A 22,102-nucleotide genomic window follows, 5' to 3' on the forward strand; every position below is an offset into this window, starting at 1 on the left:
ACAAGCTTTGCACGCGACCTTTGATGTGTATATTTCACATGCGGATCGATAGTTCGCAGATGTGTCCGCAGCGGAAAAGAAAGGTATCACAAGCGAAATGGCGGTTGGTCCACCCTGACAAGGACTCTGCAAGCGTGGCGTTATCAGAGCGAAATGCATGTTTTATCCAGTTTATCCTTCGTCTTTTGGTTGAACGTGGCTAGTACATAACATCTGCCCCATTCTGAAGCGTCAAGTGTCTCAGATTTGAGGGGGATTTTAGGCAAGGTCTGGAGAGTCTATGGCCAAGAGGACGATCCGGTAGAGGCAGGAATTCGGGGTTTGCAACATGTGTGTGGACTTGGGGCTGCGTGAAGTGGCTGAAGTAGGCAACGCGGTTGGTGGAAAGATGAAAGATGGTGCCTCGGGGGCGCTGTATGGTGGCAGATGTTGTTGTGACGAAACAGAAACAATACAAACCATCTCCTTTTCTCTCCCTCTGTGACTTTCTAGGCTGCGCTAATGATGCAACTCAGACTCCGCAAGGCTCCACCTGCGACGGCAACTGCAGCAGCTGTCCCCAAAAACCCGACCACTGACAGCCAAACCGCAGCTGGAGGCTCCCCCTGGTTTAACCAGCCAGACAAGGGTAGCGACTTGGAGGACCCCTGGACTTGCGGGTAGCAGCCCATCAATACAGTCAAACACAGGGCCACCCAGGACACCAGGGCTCGCCTCTGGCCCACTAGCTAGCCACACCGGATGTTTAAGCTGGGCCAATTCGGAGGTGCTATCACTCGGCCAATCAGTGACCCCCCGGTCAACTCAATCCCATTCTTGCCTTCCCCCAATAATCCCTTCAATTGCCAATTCCTCACTGCGTGTATTTTCCCTGCCATCCCCTTCTCTTCGCGCACCCGCCTGCACTGCACAACAGCCTGTCGTTGCTGCTACTTTTTTTCCTTTCTACATTCCCATTCTATCTTCTCCTTTAAAGGGAACCAGCCACGCGTTTGACTCTTCGAGCAGAAAGAGTCGTCCTTGCCGCCGGCTGTGTTGTGTTAACAGTCTCCTCCAAAGCAACAACCATCAACAAACCAGCTTCTCCTTCGCTGAAGCTGAAATTTATCCCATCGTTGTCTTCTCTACCTGTGGGCTCCAGATTAATTCTTTTACTACTCAAAAGTTTTTTACGAGTCGCCCAAGCCAGCTTCACGCTTCTATCCTCTTTTAATATTGCATTGCAGGTTAGTGATATTACAATCCACGCCCTTCGTTTCTTCTCGGGTCTCGTGTGTTGCTGTCGAAAGACCGCGTCACCGTCACTTTCACCTCTGCCAAACCTCAAACAACCCTTTCTTTCTGTCACATCACTCAGCGTGCAAATGCATAAGGACGCCTACTAACCTTTACTTGCAGCTACCGCTGGTCTTAAACGCCATGACTTTCCCTCGATTCATCTTTCCCGTCCTCGCCATCGCGAGTTCAGTGTTGGGTACGTCCTCACTTTCCTGCATAGTTTGATCTATGAGACAATGGCACATTTGCGCAAGAGACGGTCCTTAGTACTGGGAAAGAGAAGAGGTTGAGAAAACGTAACAAAGCTAATACTCCTCTAGCTCAGGGTGGTGGCAACAACGATATTTGCGATGGTCCTTCCATCACAATCAAGAGTAGCGCGGATGCGCAGCAAATCGCAGACTGCGAAACCTATGATGGAGATGTTATCATCGACCCCAGCGCGTCAGGGCAAATTGCTCTCAACGGGGTTCAACAGATCACCGGCGACTTGACCTGCAACAATGCAACGCAGCTGACTGCCATTACCTCGGATCAGCTTAACACCATCCAAGGAACGTGGACCTTGAACGGCCTGACCATCCTCTCTACCCTGTCCTTTGCCTCTCTCACTGGTGTTGCCAATATCAACTGGGTCGGTCTCCCTGCGCTGCAGAGCCTTAACATGGCCCAAGGCATTCAGAGAGCGAACAATGTCTACATCTCGAACACCCAATTGAACAACATTAATGGCATCGAATTGACAGCTGTCGGGAGCATGAATATTAATAACAACCCCTACCTGACCGACGTAAACGTCAATGATTTGGCCAACGTCACGAACTCCCTCTCATTCTCTGCCAATGGCCGTGACCTGGCCATCTCGTTCCCAAATCTCCAGGATGCAGCTAACTTGACGTTCCGCAACGTCAGCAAGATTGACCTGCCTTCTCTTTCCAACGTGGCCGGGTCCATGGGCTTCTACTCGGACAGCTTCAAGACGTTCGCTGCACCCAACCTGACTCAGACCGGCGGTACTTTGGCGATTGTTGATAGCCCCAACTTGGCGAGCTTCTCCTTCCCTTCGCTCACCACCATTGGCGGTGGCTTCCTGGTTGCAAACAACACGAACTTGAAGTCGATTGATGGCTTGCCCAAACTGCAGACTATTGTTGGCGCTCTCGACTTTGCCGGAACTTTCAACAGGTACGTGTTTCGCAACGCTGTTCTGGAGAGTTGTGCTAATATGAGATTACAGCGTCGTCATGAACAAACTCCAAGACGTTCGAGGCGGGTCCAACGTGCAGACTACCTCGACCAATTCAACCATCTGCGAGCTCTTCGACCAGGCTCATGACAATGGTGTTATCAAGGGTGTCAATACCTGCCTGACCAGCAAGGCCAACCCCGAAACCAACCCCTCTGCCACCAGCGGTGGTACCTCGTCCACTTCGACCAGCGGCTCGGATAGCGGTAGCAGCAGCAATGCGGCAGTTGCTTTTGGTCCTGCGGCACCCATGACTGGCCTCAGCGCTCTGGTCGCTGCCATGTTCTTCCTCTAAAGCATTGGGGTTTTCTGGCGTTGCTTTTCCGCTCGACTTAGAATAGCTTAATATCCGACGGGTGATGTCTCGATCCTAGTGCTTGTCAGGCCCTTTTTCGAGCGATCAACTCTCTTTTTAACGAAACAAAACAACAAGATAGGGGGGAAACTTGCGACTCGGTTCCACCAAACCAAAGAATGCGCGTGCGCATCTGGCGTGTGGGGTCCTGGGTTTCTTGTGTTGGGAAAGATCTAGTACTGGCAGATTGTGGTTGAGAGCGAACAGGGCTCATCCGAGCTCGCTTGCGTGTGGATAGGCATACAAATGAAACATGTTTTCTTTGACTATTGAGTTGGTGCGACTCTTCTCTGTCCATTGTTCGCCTGCGCCTTCACCTTTCTCTGGCGCCGCGAGCATTTGTCCTCACCGTCAATGCCACGCTGGGAGGGAGATGGGCTATTCTTGCCGGTAGGCCAGGCGATGTTCTCGTAGTAGTGACATATTTTGTGCCGTTGAGTGCAGTCAGCACCAGCGTGCTCTATTTCTAGTCGTGCAATCTTGACAGCAACTTCGCGGTCTCCACAACGATGATGATGAGCCCCTATCCACCTGGGGCCTTTTTATGATAAGGTGATGACGGGATGCAGGATGCAGAATGCAGATGGCAGGATTCGAGCAGTCACGGCCTCTGGGGTACATAGATGATGAGCAGATGAGGTCTTGGTCAGCAACACTGGACCCCCGTACGGCTCCACATACTTCTGGAGAAGAGAGGTACATGTACGTACGAGGTAAGAAGAGACCAGAATGGCAAAGGGCTTCAGCGCACGAGTTTGAATTCTACTAGCTCTAGCTCTAGCTCTCGATTCTAAACCGTGCTGCGATAATACGGAGGAGCTTGATAGAGAGCGAGACACACACGCAGGGAGAGAGAGGGGGAGAGAACGAGATCGATCCCTCGTCAGCAATTATTGTTGTCTGAAAAAGACACATCGATGTATCGAGAGCATCGCATCACATCATGGCGCCTTGGCGAGGCTGTGATATTATCTGAGTGGCGACAAGGTTGACCGACGGTACAAAGCTTCGACGGCTTACATAGAGGACCGCGGCCGCTATCCCCGTGAAAATGCGGCCGCTGGAGGACATCGCAGCAATGATAGTGGTGAGAAGTGTCCAAAAAGGATAAGGAGGAAAGGGAAAAAAGGTTAGGGCGGCGGCGACGTTTCTCCCAAGACACAAAGATGGTAGAGCAGCGAGGTTATGCACCACCTATGTACATACCTACAGTATGTACCACTCAGGTACACACTCACACTCACGATGATCGGCCTCCACTCTCCTCTCAGCAGCTTTCTTTTGGGTAGTAAGATGGGGTTGGGTTTCGAGGTTACAAATGTTCGTGCTGTATATTATTATTAGAAGAAGAGAGGTTGGAAAAAGTGCTGACGGACGGTCAGTGGCAGGTATTTGTTCCTTGCCTGTGTCGTGAGTACTCTTACCCATCTCCGGGGTAGGTATGTACGTCCTGTACACATTGATCCTTCTCTGTAACCAATTCTTACCATTTCATAACCCCTTCCTGTCGATCTACATACAATGATGAATGTATCTGACCTCTTTGGTGGAGCGGGAAACTGTTCATACCATTCGCCCAGCAGGGTTCATCTCTTCTCGGCCGAATTGGGCGGAAGAAGATCTTGTCAGATTGCCGCCACATTGCCTTAGCTTGGTGGCTTCGGTTGGGTGGCAACCATACATACACATACATAGATATACCAAGGAAGTACTTTAGGTAGCTAGGGAGATGGGGGAGATGGGTAAAACTAATTGACTAGCTCCCGTGGTAGCGACAAAAGCCGCTGCTGACTTTTGGTACTGTACCAATGTAATACTCGTATGCAGTACGGAGAAGTACCTGCCTCTAATGGACGGAGGGAGATTCACGTTGCATTCCGCGTCTCACGAGGATGGCTAGGTGGACAAGGGGCCTGGTGTTCTGGAAGGAAGGGAGGTGAGTGAGTAAGTGGGTTACGATGTCTGATCCCGGAGTCTCAAGTAGTGTGTGTCTGTGTGTGTGTATATATATCTGTTTGTACTCAGCGCTGCAAGAGACATGACTGCTCGTGGCGACTCCCTCTCACTCTTCCGACCAGCAGTCTCGATATAACGACTTGAGCATCGACACAAGGACTCCCTCCTCCTCTTAGTAGCCGCCTTCTAACAGTCTATCACAACCAGCCACACAAGATGCCTCGAACAGACGTCTCTTTCAAAACCTCGGACGGTGTGACCCTCCGCGGCTGGTTCTTCACCCCTTCCCCCTCCGCCACGGGCGCTTCAACACCAGCGAAGCTCCCCTGCCTGATCCTTACCCTCGGCTTGTCATGTGTCAAGGAGATGGGCTTGTCAGAGGTGGCCACAAAGTTCGCCGAGGAACTTCACATCACTTGTCTGGCATACGATCATCGAGGGTTCGGTTCTTCGGATACTGGCTCTGGCCAACCCAGACAGGAGGTCATAACCTGGCTGCAGAGCAACGACATGCGCGACGCCATCACATACGCGCAGACCAGGGAGGAGGTCGACAGGTCCAAGATTGCCCTGTGGGGGTATTCCCTCTCTGCCGCTGAGGCCGTGTATGTGGCGGCCACCGATCGACGGGTCAAGGCTGTGGTCGCACTGGGTCCGGGCATGGACGGCACCCAGGTCGTGAGAAGGCTGGCACCACCTCACGCCATATTGGCCATCCAGGGCTTGTTTGAGATGGATCGGCTTGCGCGGGCTGAGGGGAAGGAGGCGATCAAGGTGCCCGTCGTGAGCATGGAGCCTGGAGCGCAGGCGATGCTGCCGAGTCAGGAGTCGTGGAACTTTTTCTCCAAATGGGAGACGAACGGATCGGGATGGAAGAATGAGGTGACTGTACGAAGGTGAGTTTCTCTTGTCCCTTTTTTTCTGTTCACGGGAGGGTTGTCCGGATAGCTCTCCTCAGAGCTGACAGATGGAATTTCCCGAAAATAGCCTCGAAGACGTCTCGACATTTGCTTTGCCCGTTTCACATCTCGATAACTTGACCCCGACGCCCGTCCTCTTCGAAGTGGCCTCGAGGGATACCAACTGTCCTCCGGATATGTGCATGAGGTGGTACGCGAAGCTCAGTGAGCCAAAGGAAGTGGTTCTGGTGGACGCGGATCATTACGAGTTGATGGGTCCAGCCAGGGATATCTTGCATCCCAAGGAGGTGGCGTTTCTCAAGAGGACGATCTGCTCGTGAGTTGGTGGTGATGAGGAAAACGAGGAAGGGAGGACTATGGCAATAAGAAAGGAAGACCATACAGTACAAGCTGTATGTAGATCGTCAGTCGGTCTCCCGACCTTCTTGGGTGATGCCTTGGCTCACCTGCCTGCGAGGCTGCGATGCTGGGAGACAAAAGCTGCAAGGCATTTTCTCATCCGTTTGATTTTCTTTTCAGTTGTACAACATCTCTTACCTCCATCGATTGTCCTGCGCAAAAACATGCCACTCACTCTCACCACACACCACTGTGTTGCGGATACTGCACCCAAGTCTCCGTGGATAGGTCGTCTCAACGCAGGTCACATTTGACGATTGCCTGTAAGCTCCGCTTCAAAGAATACGCTACCGTCAATGTGAGTGATTCTGAGGTTGCCGTCTCTCGATGCCTCTGATTCAACAACAGAAGACCCAGTCATCGTCGCTCCGACTTCACCCCTGGTCCTCACTCTCCTCGCTACGACTCAGCAGTCTTCGGGTGCGAGTGGCATCGATCATCCCGCATCCACCATTCTTATCGTCCCAGAGGGAGACACCCGAGACCGGCTCTCCAGGTGCTGCATGGGACAACAATGGTCAAACCAGGAGCTATTTGGGGAGAGACATTGAGCTTTTCTTCACCGAGACTTCAATCGCGGGGAAAGCCATCAGAGTCTGCAAAGGGAAATACTTGCGTTGTGCGCAAGGATTATCGATACCCTACCTACCGTCAAAGAGCATCCAGGGCAGTAGGGTAATAGCTCTCTGGACGGCCATCGCCTGTTATAGACTCAGGCGGTCAGGCAAGGCGCAGCAACGTGATTTATTGCTAGCTTGTGCGACACCTGCAATGGCTGTTCCAGAATCTGATTTGGCGCCTCAAGCCACCATTTCGCCCCTATTTCACCGCCCCCACTAGGCCAAACGAACATGCATATTCGGCAAAGGTCGGTCGAGTAGGCATCTTCAGCCTCATCACGATGTCGGTTGTCTTTCTTTCAATTTTTCTCTCTGGAGCGAGGGGGGAATATCATGTCATTCTCCGTGGCGAATACTAGATATCGCGAGTCTAGAGCATGGAATCTTTCATAATCTTCAAACAAGGTGCGTGCCTACACCAGCGTTAACAGGAAGAACCGACGAACTGACCGTGGGACACATGTTCAGTCGACGGCAAATTTAAGAAGGACTCTGTCGATGCAGATGTATTTCTCAAGGTAGGTCATCGATAGGAAAATATGTGCGCATATGGAGGAATCTAACTATTTGGCAGACACGGCCAGAGCCAGGGGTTCAATTTGTGTAGGAGCCCTCGACACACCAGTGTTTACGAGGTCAAGGCATCTGACATATATGTCGCTCAGGTTCGGTAAATGGGATGCATTGAAACAAGACAAACAACTCCGGGATCTTATGTGCGCCGACTGGGCATATCCGCCAATGCTATGGACAAAGACCTGCCACGAAGCCAACGGATATGCAGGAAGTTCACATAGCCTCGACAAAGACCAGACGACGTTGGTGGACAGTAAGTAGCCTTCTCATCCAGTTGAAGGTAGGCTCTGGCTTCACATATCTAATAGATCTGGGTTCCAGCCTCGTGGTTCCAGTTCCTGATCAAGCAGTTGAGAGGCGGCGCAAATGCCTCGCAGCAAGTCTACGCTTACGACTGGTATGAGATGGGATTTTTCACCTACACTCTCTCCACTGGCGGCTCGGTGGCCTTTTGCATCGACACCCCACCAGTATTCCAGGATGGACTCCTCGAGGCACTCAACTCGCAGGAGAGCCATCATCCGCCAAACGAGGGTATGGGATTCCTGCAGAGCGCGATCGTCGCAGAGGTATCAAGGCTGTACGATGTCTCGGTGTGGACACTGAGGGATCAGATCAGGGAGATTGAAAAGGTATTTCGACAGATTGTTCTCGGGGGCAGATCGATGTGCTTACCGCTCTATGAAATCCTCAGACCCGATCCGCCGCTCGCTACGTCGACTCGGTCCTCGATTTTGCCCAATTGCATGACCTCGCTCGACACACCATTCACACCTGCGAAGTACTGGCCGTGGCCGTCGACACGCTCAACACGCTGTTGGGTGACTACCGTTCTGGTTCCGGGAACGTCTGTGACTGTCGACGTACGACCACCGGCCGTTTGGCAAAGCCAGATTGCCCCCACAATGAGATGCGGTTCTGGCTGGGACTGCTCCAGAACTTTGGGCGACGAGCCACGTCTCTGAACGAGAGGCTGTCCAATGAGATCAACCTGGTACGAGTGGCCGGATTCGATTCTTCACCGAGAACTCCTTAGCTAACTCCTTATGACCGACTAGGGCTTCAACCTCGTCGTCCAACGGGATACACGGGAGACGGTCATGATTAGCAGGATGACAGTCGATATCAGCAGTGCGGCAAGGAAGGACAGTGCATCGATGAAGACGATTGCAGTGGTTACGCTTGCATTCCTGCCAGCCACATTTGTCTGCGTAAGTATTTCCTCCTCCCGTCCTTCAAGGGTCTCGACAGATTCGAACAATTTGTTATGCCCGGCACAGCTGACAGCCCAACCGACCGTGCAGACCATCTTCAGCATGAGCTTCTTCACCCTCAACGTCAACGACACCACGGGCGAGAAACACTGGCTGATTTCGGACCGATTCTGGATCTACTGGGTCATCACCATGCCGCTGACGGTTCTGACCTTGATCTGTTGGTGGTATGGACAACGCAAGGAGGACCGACGCGAAAAGGCGAGGCAGCCGAGTTGGAAACTTGGTGCCGAGTCGTAGTTATTTTTTTTTTTTTTGGTAGAGTTTTTACCCGTCGCAGCTATATCTATATCTAGGGAGGTAGGTATCTATATCGTTTTGGGCAAAGAGCTGTGTGTACGTGCTTGGGTGTTTTGTGAGTGTGAGTGTGCATGTAACCATCTATACCTCTGACGGCACGAGCCCCCCAAGTCATGGGAACGATGTCGCCACTTACCCTCTTCTACTCGAGCCTACTCTACTCTACTCTGTCCACTATTACGAGGTACTCTGGCGTGTCTGGTATCTATGAGTAATCGGCCCTGGAACACCCCCAAAGTCTACGAGTACCCACCACCTCCGTCGCCCCCCCCTCTCCGGCCGGACCGTATCCGCCGGATATGACACGTCTCACCCGAGTCCCTCTTACGTACTCGTGTCCGTTTAACTTGGTCTGGGTGGGTTGACCAAGGCTTGTACAAGGATGGGGAATGGAGACCCCCGTCCGGTTAGGTTATGAACAAGAGCCTGGAGGGCGGTGAGTGAATGAGTGAGTGAGTGAGTTTGTGTGTGTGTGTGTGTGTGTGTGTGTGTGTCTGCTGACCCTGTGCCGCTGCCGGTGCTGGTCTACTGTAGCTGCAGATATGAACCATCCATCCCGTTTGCATTAGTGGCGTCTTCGTCTTCGTCTTCGTATTTGGCATCGTCATGGTCGTCGTCATTGAGAATATCCAATGTCTCATACCTAATGCGCTAGCACCTAATACATATGTAGGTATCACATTCATGAGACATGGAAATGGATATGGACGTGGATGGACATATACTACAGCACAGCCTCGCGGGTCTCGTCGCGGGTCCTCTTCAAAAACGGCATGACGCTTGTTCCCCCCGTGCCGTGTAACTGTCTCGTCGCTGATGCGTCGTCGGACCAAGTCCCAGCTCCTGCTCCCGCTTTTCGCGGCGCCGAGCACGCCGTGGCCAGGTTCGCACCCTTGCGCTGCACGATGTATGCCGCTGGCGGGCTCCGCGAGGGCATGACAATGTACCTGGCGACGAGCTGGATGTGGCTGTTGCGCAGGTGACTCAACGCCGCGACGGCGTCGTTGTATGCGGTCCTGAGCGCCGTCGGGGTACCCTCCCGTGAGATGTATCCCCGCAAATTGCTCATTCGTTCAACTTGTCCGAGAAACTCGCGGTGGCGTGGTTGCATGTAGTTCCTCATCTCCTGTTGTCCCGGAGTCAGTTCACCCGTATGTATACCACCAGAACGGAACACAACAACGGACCTGTAAGTATCCATTCGGGCCGGTTCCTTCATCCTGTGACTTGTGCCGGAGAGTATTGTTATCTCCCGTTTCGTGATGCTCAACGGCCAGGAAGATGTCGAAGAGCTGGATCAAGGAGCTTTGGGCATTGCTCCCGCCACTATACTGCCTCCACTGGCCGCGGCCGTCGCCCTCGTCGTAAAAGACACCATTTGGCAGTCCAGCCGCTGCCATTCCCTTGGAGCCCGCACAGAACGGTCGAATGTTGTGGTAGAATACCTGTGGATCGCAATGTTCATACATGCGTTTGAGAGTATTTTCAATTTCTCCAATCCCATTCGCAAAGGCTCGAAGACAAGTTAAAATCGTGTTGTCATCGCAGTCATTCACAGCCTGGATGCATTGAAGCATCGTCAGGACAAGTGGCCCGCCCTTTGCTTCGATGGCCGTGGATACCATGTAGAACCACTCTTCGTCTTTTGTGTTGGTGAAAGAGAGCAACGACTTGAGATTGTCAGGGTTGGCCCAATCACTGTCGGGTGTTTTCAAGCCAAAGTTCAAAAGACTAAGCGTCGAGAACATTGCGGTTGGCGGCAGTCCTAAGCGCTGAGATACGGTCAGAAAAGGGCAGCTGAGTTGAGGTGGGAGGCGCTGTAAAAAACGTCAGCTGAGTATCATGCAATACCCATAATCTCAGGATGAACCTCTGCAGGTCGTTCTCCGCCCCAGATATATGCGTGAGTCAAAAACCCCAGGACCGCATATGCTCGCTGCCATTCTGGGTCGCTGTGCAGTCGGCCTGTATCAAGAATGGGCAGGTTGTCGATCTTCGCCCTGATGATATCGTTCGTTATGAGTTCAGGCAGGCTCTCTGCTAAAGTCTCCCAAGGCTGGTAGTAGAGGTCCGGTAGCCGTTCCAAAGGCGCGGTATCAAGAAGAAAGCCGGATCTGGCCGAGATGCCGTATCTTCGGGCAAACTCAGTGGGTGATTCTCGCATCTCGAAAGCGCAATATCGAATCAAACAGAGTTAATCCGCAGATGAGATGGTGTGTGTTGATCGAGAGAAGGTTGACGGCTCCGTTGAGGATGAAAACGTGGTTCTGGCCGATGAAGCTCCCATCTTCAGTCTGCTATAAGCAGTAGCGGCTCTCGGAGGCGGAGACGGAAGCGGTGATAAGGATTCCTGTCGTCCAGCAACGATCCTGGCCAGATACATCTTGATTGGTGGAGGGCTTCTCCACAAGCCCCGGATGTTACAGCCATACTCTGGGCAGTTTCCGTCAGTGAAGGGGCAGGTTATGGACGGTGGATTGTTAGATGCTGGGGCGAATAGGTTTCCTGATGGTTGACCTTCCTCTAATTGCAGAGTGTCCGATAGGCAGCCAATAATAAAATGCAATTACAGGCATGCGGTTGGCTGTTTAGCTCTGGTGCCCTGAAAGCCACCAGTCGTCCAGACTTCCAGCCAAATCTTGTCCTTGTGCAAAATAGCTTTGCGCCAAAATCGACACTCCCTCACTCATAAAGTCCACGTTACGACCCTCCGAGTCTCGAACGGTGTCGCGAGGAGGCAGAGCAGTTGCCAACCCGGCTGATGTCGTACTGTGGTGATTGAGGCGAGTAGGTTTAGGTAGAAGATGACTGCGAAGCACTTCTCCAGAGGAAGACGATTGACGATGGGATGTGAGAGAGGCACCAAAGTAGACATCTGCGTCTTTGGGCAGTTCTCCCACAAATGACGACTCGATAATCTCCCAGAACAAGCTGAGGTCGATGAAGATGCGAGTATCTGGTGACCTCTGAGACGCAGAATCATGGAAAGAGTCCGACACCACCTTTTCAAACGCTTCTATCTTACCGACCTGTTCGAGTCAGAGAGTTGGGGAGAGAACGGAAGGCTGGTCAATACTCACAAGCTGGCCAATATAAGGCCAACATGTGCCCAAACCTCGAATGAATGACACACATTTCCTGAAGCCACGTTCCTTCGCTGCCTTGACCTCAGTGTCATCGGAGAAACTCTGCTGTAGGTATATTGTGGCAGCAATAGCTACGCAGTGGGCCAAGAACGGGTCATGCAGATGGAAGCTATGATTCATACACAAGTCCAATAGGTGCAAGATCCATTCTGTGTGAGTCTCATTGAGGTCGGCCGTGTGTTGAAGGAAGACCTCCGGAACCATGGTGAGCCTGAAGTTTCGCAGGCGGAGAAACAACAGTAGCGGATGGTTGAGTAGGCAGAGGATGGTGTGGTAAAGTAACTGTAGCATGATCCAGGGGGCCCAAAAATCACGATGCTTCTCCAGTTGATCCCAATTTTGATTTTGAAATCGTGATGGCCGAAAGCGATACTTGTATGGCAACCGCGTCTCGAGCTCCATAAGGTCCGCAGTAATCTGTGAATACTCGGACTGCGGTGACCAGGCAGGGAGGGTACTCGTGGATCCACGCCTATTTGCAAACCTGGCAGCTCTCTGCCAGATTTGACTTATTTGCACAACATACGCGAAGATGCCAAGGTCCGAGGGTTCATTAGATGAACTCCGCTGCTCCAGGGCCGCATCGGTCATCTGAGAGCTGGTACCTGCTGGAGGATCGGGTCTTTGGGGAAACCTCGGGGTCCTTTCATCCCGCACAGCTGAGAAAGTGCCAGTGGAAACTCCATAGAGATTTCTTAAGAGCACCACGCTCCAGAAGCATCGGCGTCGCTCGTCGTCAACACGGTCATAGTCGGGTCTCCCGTGATCTGAAGACAGTCCTGAGGATGAAACAAGGTCCGTGGCCAGTGCAATGTAAGTGCTTGCCCGGGGAGTATTTCCGTCTGTGGCGATCAGCAATTGCTGGGAGAGTCAAGTCTGAGCTGACTTACGATTGAATTCTCCAAGGCTCAGAAGGCACAATGCTTGGATCGTGGACAGTTCAACGGGCCCATAAGTGACCCGGCGCATTATTAGCTCTCTTGCCTGACTTGCCCAACGTTCGAACATGCGTACTAGATCCGCATCGCTGACAACGGGGTTTCCCATCTCAAAGCGCGACACGAGGGCTAGGATAGACAGCAATAGCTCCGGATCTCGCGAGCTGAAAGTCGCCGTCAGGACCTCAGGGGAGAACAGCGGGAGTGGCTGGCAGTTGCAATGTTGGAGGTATAGCTGGACGAAATCACCCACAACACTCCAGGGTGGAAGTCTAGTTGTGTTGTAGGCTGAGCATAAGCCAAAGCAGAGCGCGATTGGGTCAAAATGTCATACCTGTCGCTTGGGGGCAACTCCGAGACCCGGGTGGCGGGATCAGCATGCGGTGAAGCAGTCTGAAGCATTGTCGACGGAACAGGCTGTATTACCGCACTGGGCTGGTGCCTCCTCATCACAGTCAGTGCCACATGCATCGTCTTATCCTCGAATTTCGCAACGTACGGTAAGAGCTTCCACATTTCAGCGATTCGTGCTTCGAGGACCCCAAACCTCTCAGCCTATAGCCCACAGGTCAGCCCATCAACCTCAATGGACGCCGGAGCACCGGTTCACCATGTCCTGGCCACCTTGAGGCGGAAGAGGATTAGCATGTCGTGCAGATGGGGTATTGCTCAGGTCTAGGCTTTGTTGGGTAGACGTGCGTCGATCAGGCGGCGCAACATAGGTACAATGCTGCCCCAGTCGCGAGCAATGAGCGCAGACCGGCCTCTCGCCTGTACATCGCGACTTCTTGCGGCTTTGAATATGGGTGAGCGAAATGACCTCGGTATCCAGTGACCAGGTCCAATGAGCTTACCGGCATGGTTCACAAGCCTGACGCGTGCGTTTAAGAGGTGTCTTTGTCTGGGCCCCGTCCATCACCAGGGGAGGGTCAAGGTTTCGATCACTTGGTGAGTAGTGACAGCAGTTCCCGTGTCGATGTTAGCGGCCATGATGCTCAGTGTCATTGGGTTGTATGAGTGTTGTGGTGTCTGTCTGCGCACTGTGATGCGGGCTGCATTATTGATGATATGCGCTACCGTAGCGGCGGAGCAAATGAGCCACAGTAGAACCTTCGTTCTGATTGGCTGCCAACCCACCACCTCCCTTTCTCTCATCCGGATCTTCGCTTCACGATTCTCTTCATTCATGGCCTCGTGGTCATTGTCCGCAGCTTGCCACGCACGCACGCACTCCAAAGAAGGTTCTCATTCTTCTCTCCCCGCCTCAACCAAGACCAAAAACGCGTCAAGGGCTCGGCTGTTTCCCTGATTCTTTCGCTTGGCCATGCCTGTTACGTGGCAAGATCAGCATCTCCGCATTCTGCCTCTGGCAAGCTTTCCCCATTGATGTCATTGTCGATCGTTCGCCGGTAGCCTTCGGCAGCTCTGCTTTGCGGTCTTCGAGCGCATGGCTGATGAATGGGTCTCTATAAAAGCCTGTCGTGCATTTCTTTTTACTAGGTTTCAGTCTTTTCCTGTAGATGAGCAGTATCCGCTTCTTGTGGGCCAAGGTAAATACACCGCAGACACTACTCACCATGCTCGCATTTTCTATTCTTGTTCTTGCATTCTGGCTACAGTCTTGCTGGGCTCAAAATTCATGTCCAGCTGTGACGCAGCACTTGACTGACCCCCCTTATGACAACTATTTCTACTCGGACTGCAACAGTGATTCGCAAGCCGTCGTCACCAGCCCACTTCCCGACTCAAATCTGAGTATCATCGGTCCTCGACTGATCATTGCCTGGCCCGCTGGCAACAGTGGTATTTGCACCTTTTTCCAACCCCAGAATGGCCCAAATGGATCGCTGGCCATAGAACTTGTCAATTCCACTGTAGGATCTCCGTTGGGTCCGGTCTACAGAACGGCTCAAGGCTCGGCAAACCCATTTGTTGGTGTACAGGGAATCATCTCGTTCAACACCTCGGCCACATTGACCATCCCAATATTGGGCAGTATTAGAACCATCCGAGACTTCACAGAAGGCCCGAGTCTGCTCCGTCCAATCATTCAGGATGCGATCAACATCACTAGATCGAATGGCACCGGAGCTACCCTCTCGCGACTGTGGCTAGACAATGTTACCACTACTACCTTCACCATGGTCCCGTACGAAAACCCGAGTTCCAACATCACAATTAACCAGCGGAATAAGACCATCAGCTTCGGCGCAGGGTTTTATTGGTTCTCTGCGAGCTTCAACTACCCGCAACTGACGCAGCTCCCTCCGAGCCGAGTCCTGAATACCGCCTCGCAGAACCTGATCACCGAACAGCCAGATCAGACCACTTCGCTTTCATTTCTCTCGTACACGGAAAAATTGCTTGCGGGAGCATGGAGATTCCTCACCTACTTTGGTCGCGACAGCATGATCTCCACGTTGCTTCTGGAGCCGGTGTTGAGTCAAGGCAACGGTTCCGCGACAGAAGCCGTAATTGGGGCAGTCCTCGAGCGACTCAACCGGACTGACGGATCCGTCTGTCACGAGGAGACCATTGGTGACTATGCAACCTATCTAAACTTGCAGGACAACATCACCAGCACTGCACCCGGTTTCACATATCCGATGATCGACACAGACTATTATCTCCCGGTTCTCATGGCACAATACTTCAACAGCAGCCCCTCCCGCATCGGTCCTTTTCTGAGCCGCAGGGCCGGCACGGTCGATATACAAAATCGCAACCTGACCTACCAGGATTTGGTGCTCATCAATGCGCAGAAGATCATAAACATCACTGCTGCATTCGCGCAGAACCAGACGTCAGCCAATCTTATCCACCTGAAGTCGGATCAGATCGTGGGACAATGGCGGGATTCTACCTATGGACTCGGAGGGGGTCGGATTCCCTTCGATGTCAATACCGCTCTGGTCCCTGCCGCGTTACGAGCCATTGGTCAACTAGCACGTACGCCAGGCGTCTTTCCGAACAACTCGAACGTCAATACTACTTCCTGGCGCACGCTTGCCGACTCCCGAGCTCAGATTTGGGAAGAGAATACGCTACAGTTCTTTGAAACAAACATCACAGCCTCGACTGCGCGGTCCCGCCTTGAAGATTTCGTGGACACGGCCACATTCTACAACGGACCGACCAACGCTTCGTCGCTACCTTCATCAGGCAACGTGACGACCTATTCGATTGCCCTGGACGGCTACAACAATCTGTCGTCGGTCAACGTCCAGCACAGCGACAGCAGCTTCCGCGTATTCTTCGTCAACGCCTCGTCTTCCACGCCAGAAGCTGAAGCACAGGAGACGCGGTTCATCAACGCCACGGCCAACAGCTTGCTGCGACCCTTCCCGGCAGGCCTGATGACACCCCAAAGCATGATTGTGGCGAACCCGGCGCTGTCGGGGTCGGACGTGTTGATCGCCAACTTCACCAACGCGGCATACCACGGCTGCGTGGTCTGGTCTTTCCAGCTGTCCATGATGGCCAAGGGTCTGGAGAGACAGCTTGCGCGGTGCAACGCCACTAACTCGACGGCCTCTTCCTCTGCCGCCACCCGCCCAGCCTGGTGCGGGATATCCTCGGTGTACAACAACGTCGTGCGCGCGTACAACGCTCTGTGGGATAGCATCGGCGCCAACGCCGCGCAGCTGCAGGGCGAGGTGTGGAGCTGGACCTTCAACAACCGCACGGGCGACTTTGTTACCACGCCGTTGGGCGTCCTGCCGCCGCCACCCGGGGTTGGGGCCGGCACCGAGAGCGATATCCGCCAACTCTGGAGCTTGACGTTCTTGGCCGTCAGGAGGAATGAAGATCTGCAATGAGATTTCTGGCAGCGGATTGTCAGTCAACTTATTAGTCACACGCGGGAAACGATGTGAGGATTTATCACGTCCTGTCCTGCGCTCTCGAAGTGTGTGAGAGAATGACAGAGAGGAATGTCCACAATCAGCCATCCCAGAAAAGACAAAGTCATGTATTACAGCACCAAAAGCTATACGGTAACCCATGCGATTGCTAGTGTTAATATCAATCTACAAAATTTAACAAAATTAATCAAGTTGAATCTCGCACACATCCACACATCCATACGTACATGCCTGTTAACTAAGTCAGTGACGGGACTGTAAATCATCACGGCTATTGAATATAGCACGGCCTCGACTGCGTTTTAATGGTGATCAAGACCAACAAAAAAAAAAAAAAAAGAAGCGATGCATTCTATTTCCACGTGTCTATAATTTTTTGTTGCGAACCAGAGCAGAGCTGCCAGGTCACCAGGGTCTGCCGGGACAATCCTAGATAGAGTAGAAAATGTTTTACCAGATGGAAAGAGAAGTCGCACAATTCATTCATCACAAGCCTCACCTTACCTGACCTCACCTCTCACACCTTGTCACCATCACAGAGACCGCAAAGGATAGATCACAGCCTGGCCTGCAACTTCTCGGCCGTCTCGCCGAGGGCATACGCGGAGGGGGCCTTTTTGCTCTTGATCTTTTCAAAATCGGCGAGGGTGATGCCCCGGGCCTCGACGGCGGGGTTATACCCGACACCGCTCTCCTGGGCGATCTGGGCGTCGGTCTCCGTAACGTCGGTGTTCTTGCGCCCGTCGGCGCGTTTGTAGATGGTGACGACGACGGCGCCGCCGAGGCCGAGGTTGTGCTGCAGCGCGACGTCGATGTCCTTGACCAGACGGCCGTTGTTGGCCCATCCGCGCAGTTGCCACGCGAGCTCGGCGCATTGGGCGAGGCCAGTGGCTCCTATTTGGTCCCCGGCTGGGTTAGCATGCATCCACATTGTCTGACTGTTGTTGGGAGGATTTGTTCATGGATGAGGGCACATAAGGTGGTGCGGAACTCTGACATACCTAGAGGATGGCCCTTGGAGATCAACCCTCCAGAGGGATTCACAACGGGTCCCTTGCCACCGTACGTGATATCCCCGTTCCTCACCATGAGGTGGGCCTTGCCTTGGTCGCAGAACCCAAGACCCTCGAGCAGAATGAGTTCGTTGGTGGAGAAGCAGTCGTGCACTTCGCACACCTTGACGTCTCGGGCGGACACACCTGCCTCGGCGAGGGCAGCCTTGGCCGCACGTCGAGTCATGTCGAAGCCCACGAGGTCCATCGGGGAGCGCGAGAACAGACTAGGAGAATCCGTCATCAGAGATTGTCCGGCCATCAGGATAGCGCGGGACTTGAGTTCAGGTCGAGACTCGAGGAAGCGCTGAGACACGATGACCGCCGCCCCCGCGCCGTCAGAGGTGGGCGAGCATTGGAGTTTGGTCAGTGGGTAGTGGATCATGGGCGACTTCTCGATCTCCTCGAGGGTGTAGACGTTGTTGAACTGGGCGTAAGGGTTGCGCGAAGAGTGCTCGTGAGAGATGCGGCCGATTTCGGCGAAGTCGCGGGCTGAGGCGCCATATCTGTGATGCAGTAGCTGGTCAGTGAACCCGTCCATCGAGAACAAGGGGGGAACAGCCCTCGCGTGAGGCACAGATGATCTCGCTGAGGTGGACGCCGTGCCGAACAGCGAAAGACGCCCATACACAGGCGATTAGTCCATGGGACTTTGTGGCTTACTTCTCCATGTATTCCAATCCAGCATTGGCAAAGTATTGCGCATTTGTCGGCGTGTCATGCTTTCCCCTTGTCTCCTCCATCAACTTCGTGCTTAAGCCCATGGGGCTCGGTCTATCATCCCACACACTCTTGATGGCGCCAGGCTTCATGGTCTCAAACCCAATCACCAAGACGACGTCGACAATGCCTCCCCGGACCAGCGTCCGTGCCAGCTGCAGGCCCGTGGATCCAGTAGCGCAGGCATTATTGGTGTTGTATACGGGGATGTTGGTCATGCCAAACTGGTAGAAGATGCGCTGGCCAGACGTGGTTTCGCCATAGCAATAACATGCCACGCCAGTCTGAACATCGTCGTATGTGATGTGGGCGTCCAAGAGAGCTTTGGTACCGGCTTCTAGGCCCAGCCTACAGCAGCCTTTGGTCAGTACTCGGTATGGCACCTCCAGTGGGGTGAGAGACTAGAGATGATGTTGTCTCCTGTAAGACTTACTCAGGATAGGTGCGCAATTGGCGAGGCTTGATGAACTTGGTGAGACCCACCCCAAGCACGTAGGCGTTTTGCTGGAAGGACATGGTGGTGTTGTGCTGTACGAGGTAGTCTGGATGTTTGGAAAGATGAGGAATAGTGAACGAGCTCGGATGTGCAGATAATAATAATAGCAGGAGAGTTTGATATTTGTTCCAGCGCCACCAGTGCTGTTGATTACTATCTCCGGCTTCCTCCACCTCGTCCTTCCCCCGCGGCCGGGAAAACCGTGAAACTCCAACTAGCCGAGGCTCAGACAAGACTCCACAAACGAATTATCATTATCCACAGGTGCCACAATGCTTTGTACTTGCAAACTTGTTAGCGAGTCGCCGTGTGCTGCGGACCATCTGCCGATCGACGCCCATATGGGTCTCGTCGTGGCTCGTCCCGAGTACATGGCCCTATATCAACTCCAGTTGTAATTGTACATGGATATCTCCCAACCAAGTAAAACAAATCACTATCAAACAAATGTTTGGGCTGCCTTTGTCAAAAGTAGAGAGGTCAGCCCAGACTTGGCCCAAAGGATATCAGAACAACCCCTAGCCCTGGTAATGTTTGACGAATAGATCCGCTTGCTGCGTTCATGGTCGCGACTCTGCACACAGACCATCGTCGTTAAGCCCCCAAACACCGTTGAGGTCGAAAACATGTTTCCAATAAGGACCTATCTCCTCTGGCACCCAAGTCATCAAATCATAAATCGTTGTCAAATGTCCTCTTGACATTGACTGGAGGCATGAAGAAAATAATAAAACTGTCTTTCCCGTGCTGGTACCGGGATTGGTATCTCTGGGTGCTGGTATGTATCCGCCATGAAGAAGTCCACATTGATGTCAATCGGCATCCTGCGTGGGATGCCGTAACCCTGACATGGTGTTTTAGAAGAGGAGAGTCGTGTCTCGGCACTTTCAAACGACACCGAGGTGAAACTCCATTGCAAGTGGAACAAGTATGTAAAACTTGGGCCTCTCAACGGAGTGATTATTCAGGGGTTAACTTCCCAGATGAGAATCCGTGGAAAAGAAGGATTGATTGGAATTGGAGTTTGGTTGCCTGGGTGGTGTCACCAATAACTGTTGCTCGCTGACAAAGGGATTGAAGTCCCAGTTATTATGAAAATGACGTGGAAGGCCAGGCGATAACATTTCCGTGTCTCGGGGCCGTTTCTGTGGAAGGCTGATCTGTGGGCTGGTACCGGACAGAAGCGTAAACGACGCGACAGAATAAGGGCTGGGAGGAGACGGAATGGATGAGGGCGGCATCGATGTAGCTAAGACTGGCTGTGAAACTGTTGGCGCGGTTGTACCTCTTGCCGTTCTTGCTCGACCCTGCTCATTCATGTCGTCTGCACTTGGCTGTCCTGTGCTGTATACAATGCGGAGGGAATCGGCAGGGTTGTGGGGACCGATTTCGGCGTGACACCTTTCCAGATGGTTTTCGTAGTGTCCCTGGCGGGCGTAGTTTTTCTTGCAATTCTTTGACGGACAGAAGAAGCGCTGTCCGGGCGGGGCAGTTCGACCAAGGTTCGCCGTCGTCGAATGGTCCTCAGTAGAGCTAGGGCTCCCTGCAGTGCGAGATGGACCACCTGCGACCCGTCCCGGATGTTGTGTTACAAACCCGGGTTGAGTCTGTTGTGGGCCCAAAGGAGGATGGAATGGATCCCCTCGAGATCTCGTGTAAGTGGGTATGGAAGCAGGGCCCGTGCAGGCATGACTCGATCTCGGAAGATTCGTGATAGGAGATTCTGAATGAGGTCGAGCATTGTTGACCTGCATCAGCACCTCCTGCTTCATAGTGTCCCAGCTCTTGTCCGCTCTGATTTGCAGGATCAAGCAGAAGATCTCCTGAGGAGGAGTGTAGTAAACATTTCCGAAGAATTGTCGGAAGAGCGGGGACCGCGCTCTCTGACGGATGCTCTTCAGCATGGACAACTCGCACTCGTCGGCTAGGAGTAAGGCATGGATAATGTGCGAATAGAGGAGGAAGTGTTGGTGACGAGTCAGTGCGTTAGTTTTGGACGAGATGGCATGGAATTGTGAGGTATCAGCACAGCTCTGGGAGTGAGCTGATATACCTGGCTGCAGGTGCAGGGGCGGATTGCCTTGAGGATTGGCTACGTGATTGCTGAACATGGTGTGCTGTACTTAGTCCGCGGCCTGGATACGGTACAGGGGTTTTCAGTAAATTCAATGCGGAGGACGGAGGACGGAGGACGGATAGGGTACAACGTAATCGTCTGGGTTGGTCAATCGTAGGTCAACCTGGTTGTGGTGCGAAGCAAAGGAAGACTGGGCGGCGCGGATAAACGGTGAGTGCACGAGGCGTCACTTTTGGGCGGCAATTGTAGCCAGGTATTGTGGCAGTCAACAGTAATCGAAGAAATGTTTGCCGACAAAGGTTAGGAAAAGGATGGAGGACAAAGTGTGAGAAACAAGATGGTAGTAAATAGGCTGGGTGCATTCATTATATGAACGCTGTAGGTGCAAATGAGTTGAGCAGAGCGCAGACGGAGGGGTATGGGCCAGAACGGGGTGATGTAGGATGTAAGCGTGAAGCGTGGACGCGGGCGTATGAGAGGGCGCATGATAGCCAAAGGCGAGGTACACCGTTGTGATGGGACATAGAGAGCAAACATAGTTAGGCAAGGCAGATACGGCTATCATTCATGAGTGAGTTGTTGGACTACAACAGGTGAGAGTCGCAAGAGTAGCGGAAGGACGAAAAAAAAACATGAAAACAAAGAAGTTTGTCACGTTCTGGCTCAGTTGGGTTAGGCTTATAATAGAGGCTGGTTATGCCCAGCCCAAGCCTAACTAGAGCCAGGGAGGTACCCACGACGAGGACAAGCGAGGCAGGCTTCCAAGCCCTGGGGGATGCCCACGCCGGACTGCTTGACCCAGAGCTTTGATCCCAAGTCCTGAAAAGTGATCCACTGGGGCAGTGATGGCGTTGTCTTTGCTCGTCATTTGGAGCTAAAAGGATGC

General features: G+C 52.9%; 8 protein-coding genes across 8 annotated transcripts; 4 read left to right on the plus strand and 4 right to left on the minus strand.

The window, feature by feature from the left end:
- Window positions 1–1,419: 1,419 nt before the first annotated feature.
- On the plus strand, window positions 1,420–2,819 carry Z517_05625 (uncharacterized protein; the record flags this gene model as incomplete). The annotated part of the gene is made up of 3 exons (XM_013430952.1): window positions 1,420–1,474; window positions 1,599–2,463; window positions 2,516–2,819. The coding sequence occupies 3 exons, from the start codon at window positions 1,420–1,422 to the stop codon at window positions 2,817–2,819; spliced, it is 1,224 nt and encodes a 407-aa protein (XP_013286406.1).
- A 2,232-nt stretch (window positions 2,820–5,051) lies between these two features.
- On the plus strand, window positions 5,052–6,075 carry Z517_05626 (uncharacterized protein; the record flags this gene model as incomplete). The annotated part of the gene is made up of 2 exons (XM_013430953.1): window positions 5,052–5,731; window positions 5,823–6,075. 2 exons carry the CDS (start codon window positions 5,052–5,054, stop codon window positions 6,073–6,075), a joined length of 933 nt encoding a protein of 310 aa, XP_013286407.1.
- Window positions 6,076–7,428: 1,353 nt separating this feature from the next.
- On the plus strand, window positions 7,429–8,864 carry Z517_05627 (uncharacterized protein; the record flags this gene model as incomplete). Its single annotated transcript, XM_013430954.1, has 5 exons — window positions 7,429–7,603; window positions 7,672–7,982; window positions 8,045–8,344; window positions 8,409–8,561; window positions 8,655–8,864. The coding sequence occupies 5 exons, from the start codon at window positions 7,429–7,431 to the stop codon at window positions 8,862–8,864; spliced, it is 1,149 nt and encodes a 382-aa protein (XP_013286408.1).
- A 784-nt stretch (window positions 8,865–9,648) lies between these two features.
- On the minus strand, window positions 9,649–11,088 carry Z517_05628 (uncharacterized protein; the record flags this gene model as incomplete). Its single annotated transcript, XM_013430955.1, has 3 exons — window positions 9,649–10,050; window positions 10,112–10,741; window positions 10,795–11,088. 3 exons carry the CDS (start codon window positions 11,086–11,088, stop codon window positions 9,649–9,651), a joined length of 1,326 nt encoding a protein of 441 aa, XP_013286409.1.
- A 424-nt stretch (window positions 11,089–11,512) lies between these two features.
- On the minus strand, window positions 11,513–13,410 carry Z517_05629 (uncharacterized protein; the record flags this gene model as incomplete). Its single annotated transcript, XM_013430956.1, has 4 exons — window positions 11,513–11,953; window positions 12,005–12,912; window positions 12,961–13,280; window positions 13,343–13,410. 4 exons carry the CDS (start codon window positions 13,408–13,410, stop codon window positions 11,513–11,515), a joined length of 1,737 nt encoding a protein of 578 aa, XP_013286410.1.
- A 1,175-nt stretch (window positions 13,411–14,585) lies between these two features.
- Z517_05630 (uncharacterized protein) lies at window positions 14,586–16,826 on the plus strand (the record flags this gene model as incomplete). Its single annotated transcript, XM_013430957.1, has 1 exon — window positions 14,586–16,826. The coding sequence occupies one exon, from the start codon at window positions 14,586–14,588 to the stop codon at window positions 16,824–16,826; it is 2,241 nt and encodes a 746-aa protein (XP_013286411.1).
- A 601-nt stretch (window positions 16,827–17,427) lies between these two features.
- On the minus strand, window positions 17,428–19,159 carry Z517_05631 (uncharacterized protein; the record flags this gene model as incomplete). Its single annotated transcript, XM_013430958.1, has 4 exons — window positions 17,428–17,765; window positions 17,873–18,429; window positions 18,587–18,991; window positions 19,077–19,159. 4 exons carry the CDS (start codon window positions 19,157–19,159, stop codon window positions 17,428–17,430), a joined length of 1,383 nt encoding a protein of 460 aa, XP_013286412.1.
- Window positions 19,160–20,110: 951 nt separating this feature from the next.
- On the minus strand, window positions 20,111–21,250 carry Z517_05632 (uncharacterized protein; the record flags this gene model as incomplete). The annotated part of the gene is made up of 1 exon (XM_013430959.1): window positions 20,111–21,250. One exon carries the CDS (start codon window positions 21,248–21,250, stop codon window positions 20,111–20,113), a length of 1,140 nt encoding a protein of 379 aa, XP_013286413.1.
- Window positions 21,251–22,102: the final 852 nt, after the last annotated feature.

Source organism: Fonsecaea pedrosoi, assembly GCF_000835455.1.
Source record: "Fonsecaea pedrosoi CBS 271.37 unplaced genomic scaffold supercont1.3, whole genome shotgun sequence".
NCBI lineage: Eukaryota > Fungi > Ascomycota > Eurotiomycetes > Chaetothyriales > Herpotrichiellaceae > Fonsecaea > Fonsecaea pedrosoi.